Consider the following 2255-nt stretch of genomic DNA (forward strand, 5'->3'; position numbering starts at 1 on the left):
CGGCAGAGGTTGTGCTGGCAGGGCAGGATCACCACGGGCTTGGTGAACATCTCCAGGCAGATGGGGCAGATGAGCTGCTTCTCCAGGCTCTCCATGCTCCGCGCCTCCGCCAGCAGCGGCTTCAGCCCCACCGCGAAGTTCATGGCCGCGGTGCCCGCCTCGGCCCGGCCCGGCCCGCTCCGTGCACACCCGGCCGCGCTCCGCTCCGGGTCCCGCTCCGGGTCCCGCTCCGCTCCCGGCCCCGCTCCCGGCCCCGGCGCCGCCGCTGCGCCCGCGCTAATTTTAGCCGCCCGGGGCGGCGCGGGTGCCGCAGCTGTCGGCGGCGTCGGGTGACACTGAGTCAGAGCGGTGCCGCCCCCGGCACCGCCCGCACCGGCCCGGCAGCGGCTGCGGCCCGGGCCCAGGGGGATCCCCGCGGGGCCGGGCCCACGGCAGGGCGCTGGCGGCGGGCCAGACCCGGCACCGGGGCTGCGCCAGCCCCGGGATCCCATGCGCCAGCCCCGTCTGCACCAGGGCTGGGTGTGAGATGCGGTTATGGGGGATCCTCTCGCACCCTCCTGGGAAACCTGCAACCTCGAGTGCCTCTCTGAAACGCCTGTCCACCAAYGCATGCAGCATGGGGAATAAATGGGGGAACTGGAGATCCGTGTGTGGTGGCAGGGCCATGATCTCCTTGCAATTGCTGGGCCATGGTGGATAGCTCACATGACTGGAATGCTGTCATGGGTGGATATGTGCTTTTTAGGAGAGACAGGCCAGGAAGGCGAGGTGGTGGAGTCGCTCTTTATGTGCGAGAGCAACTGGAATGCATCAAGCTCTGCCTAGGYGGGGAGGAAGAGGCAGCTGAGAGCTTATGGGTAAAGATCRAAGGGCAGGCTAGCGTGGGGGACACTGTTGTGGGTGTCTACTACAGGCCACCTGACCAGCAAGAGGAAGTGGATGAGGCCTTCTATAGACAGCTGGAAGTAGCCTCACCGTCACAGGCCCTGGTTCTCATGGGGGACTTCAACCACCCTGACATCTCCTGGAGGGACAACACAGCAAGGCACAAAAACAGTCCAGGAGGCTCCTGCAATGCATCAGTGATGACTTCTTGACACAGGTGGTGGAGGAGCCTACGAGAGGCATGCTGCTGAACCTTTTACCAGCCAAGAAAGAAGGACTGGTTAGAGATGTGAAGATTGAGGCAGTCTTGGTTGCAGTGACCAAAGGATGTGGTGGAGTTCAGGATCATGTGTAGAGGAAGCAAGGCAATAAGTAGGATGACAACCCTGGACTTCAGGAGAGCGGACTTCAGCCTCTTCAGGGTCTTACTAGGACCTGGATAACAGGGTAGGTCCTGGGGGGGAGGTGGGTTCCAAGAGAGCTGGTTAATTATCAACTATCACTTCCTCCAAGCTCATGAGTGGAGCATGCCTATGAGTAAGAAGTCCAGCAAAGAGGGCAGGAGACCTGCCTGGATGAGCAAGGAGCTCCTGGGAAAACTCAAACAGACTAAGGAAGCAAACAGAACATGGAAGAGGGGACAGGTCACTTGGGAGGAATATAGGAGTCAGAGCGTGCAGGGATTGAGAGGAGGAAGGCTAAGGCCCACATGGAATTAAATCTGGCAGGGGATGTCCAGGACAATAAGAGAGGCTTCTTCAAAGACATTGGTAGCAAAAAGGAGGCTGGGGAAAATGTGGGCCTGCTGCTGAATGAGGTGGGTGCCCTGGTGATGAAGGGTACAGAGAAGGCAGAGTTACTGAATGCCTTCTTTGCTTCAGTCTTTACTGCTAAGGGCAGCCCCCATGAATCCTGGAACCTGGACATGAGGGAGAAAGTCTGGAGAAGGGGAGACTTTCCCTTGGTCATAGAGGATTGGGTTAGAAAGTTAGAAATCATTTAGGCAAACCTGACACCCACAAATCCATGGGCCCTGAAGGAATGCACCTGTGGGTAGTAAGGGAGCTGGTGGATGTTGTTGCCAGGCCACTGTCCATCATCTTGGAAAGGTCCTGGAGAACTGGAGAGGTGCCTGAGGACTGGAAGAAAGCCAGTGTCACTCCAGTCTTCAAGAAGGGCAAGAAGGAGGACCCAGGGAACTATAGGCCAGTCAGCCTCACCTCCATCCCTGGAAAGGTGATGGAACAGCTCATCCTGGATGTCATCTCTAAGCATGCGGAGGAAAAGAAGGTGATCAGTAGTCATCATGGATTCATCAAGAGGAAATGATGCTTAGCCAATCTGATAGCCTTCTATGATGGAATCACTGG

General features: G+C 58.0%; 1 protein-coding gene across 1 annotated transcript in view; it reads right to left on the bottom strand.

Annotated features, from left to right (window-relative positions):
• Nucleotides 1-249, bottom strand: part of TRIM54 (tripartite motif containing 54) — a 2806-nt gene extending 2557 nt beyond the window's left edge. Inside the window, exon 1 of the mRNA XM_085319994.1 lies at nt 1-249. This exon is cut by the window's left edge and continues 20 nt beyond it. Within this exon, the coding sequence (XP_085176120.1) occupies nt 1-143 (143 nt within the window). The 5' untranslated portion in view covers nt 144-249.
• Nucleotides 250-2255: the final 2006 nt, after the last annotated feature.

Source organism: Rhea americana, unplaced genomic scaffold (genome assembly GCF_003343005.1).
Source record: "Rhea americana isolate MKP2758 unplaced genomic scaffold, rheAme1 scaffold_608, whole genome shotgun sequence".
In the NCBI taxonomy this organism is placed as follows: domain Eukaryota; kingdom Metazoa; phylum Chordata; class Aves; order Rheiformes; family Rheidae; genus Rhea; species Rhea americana.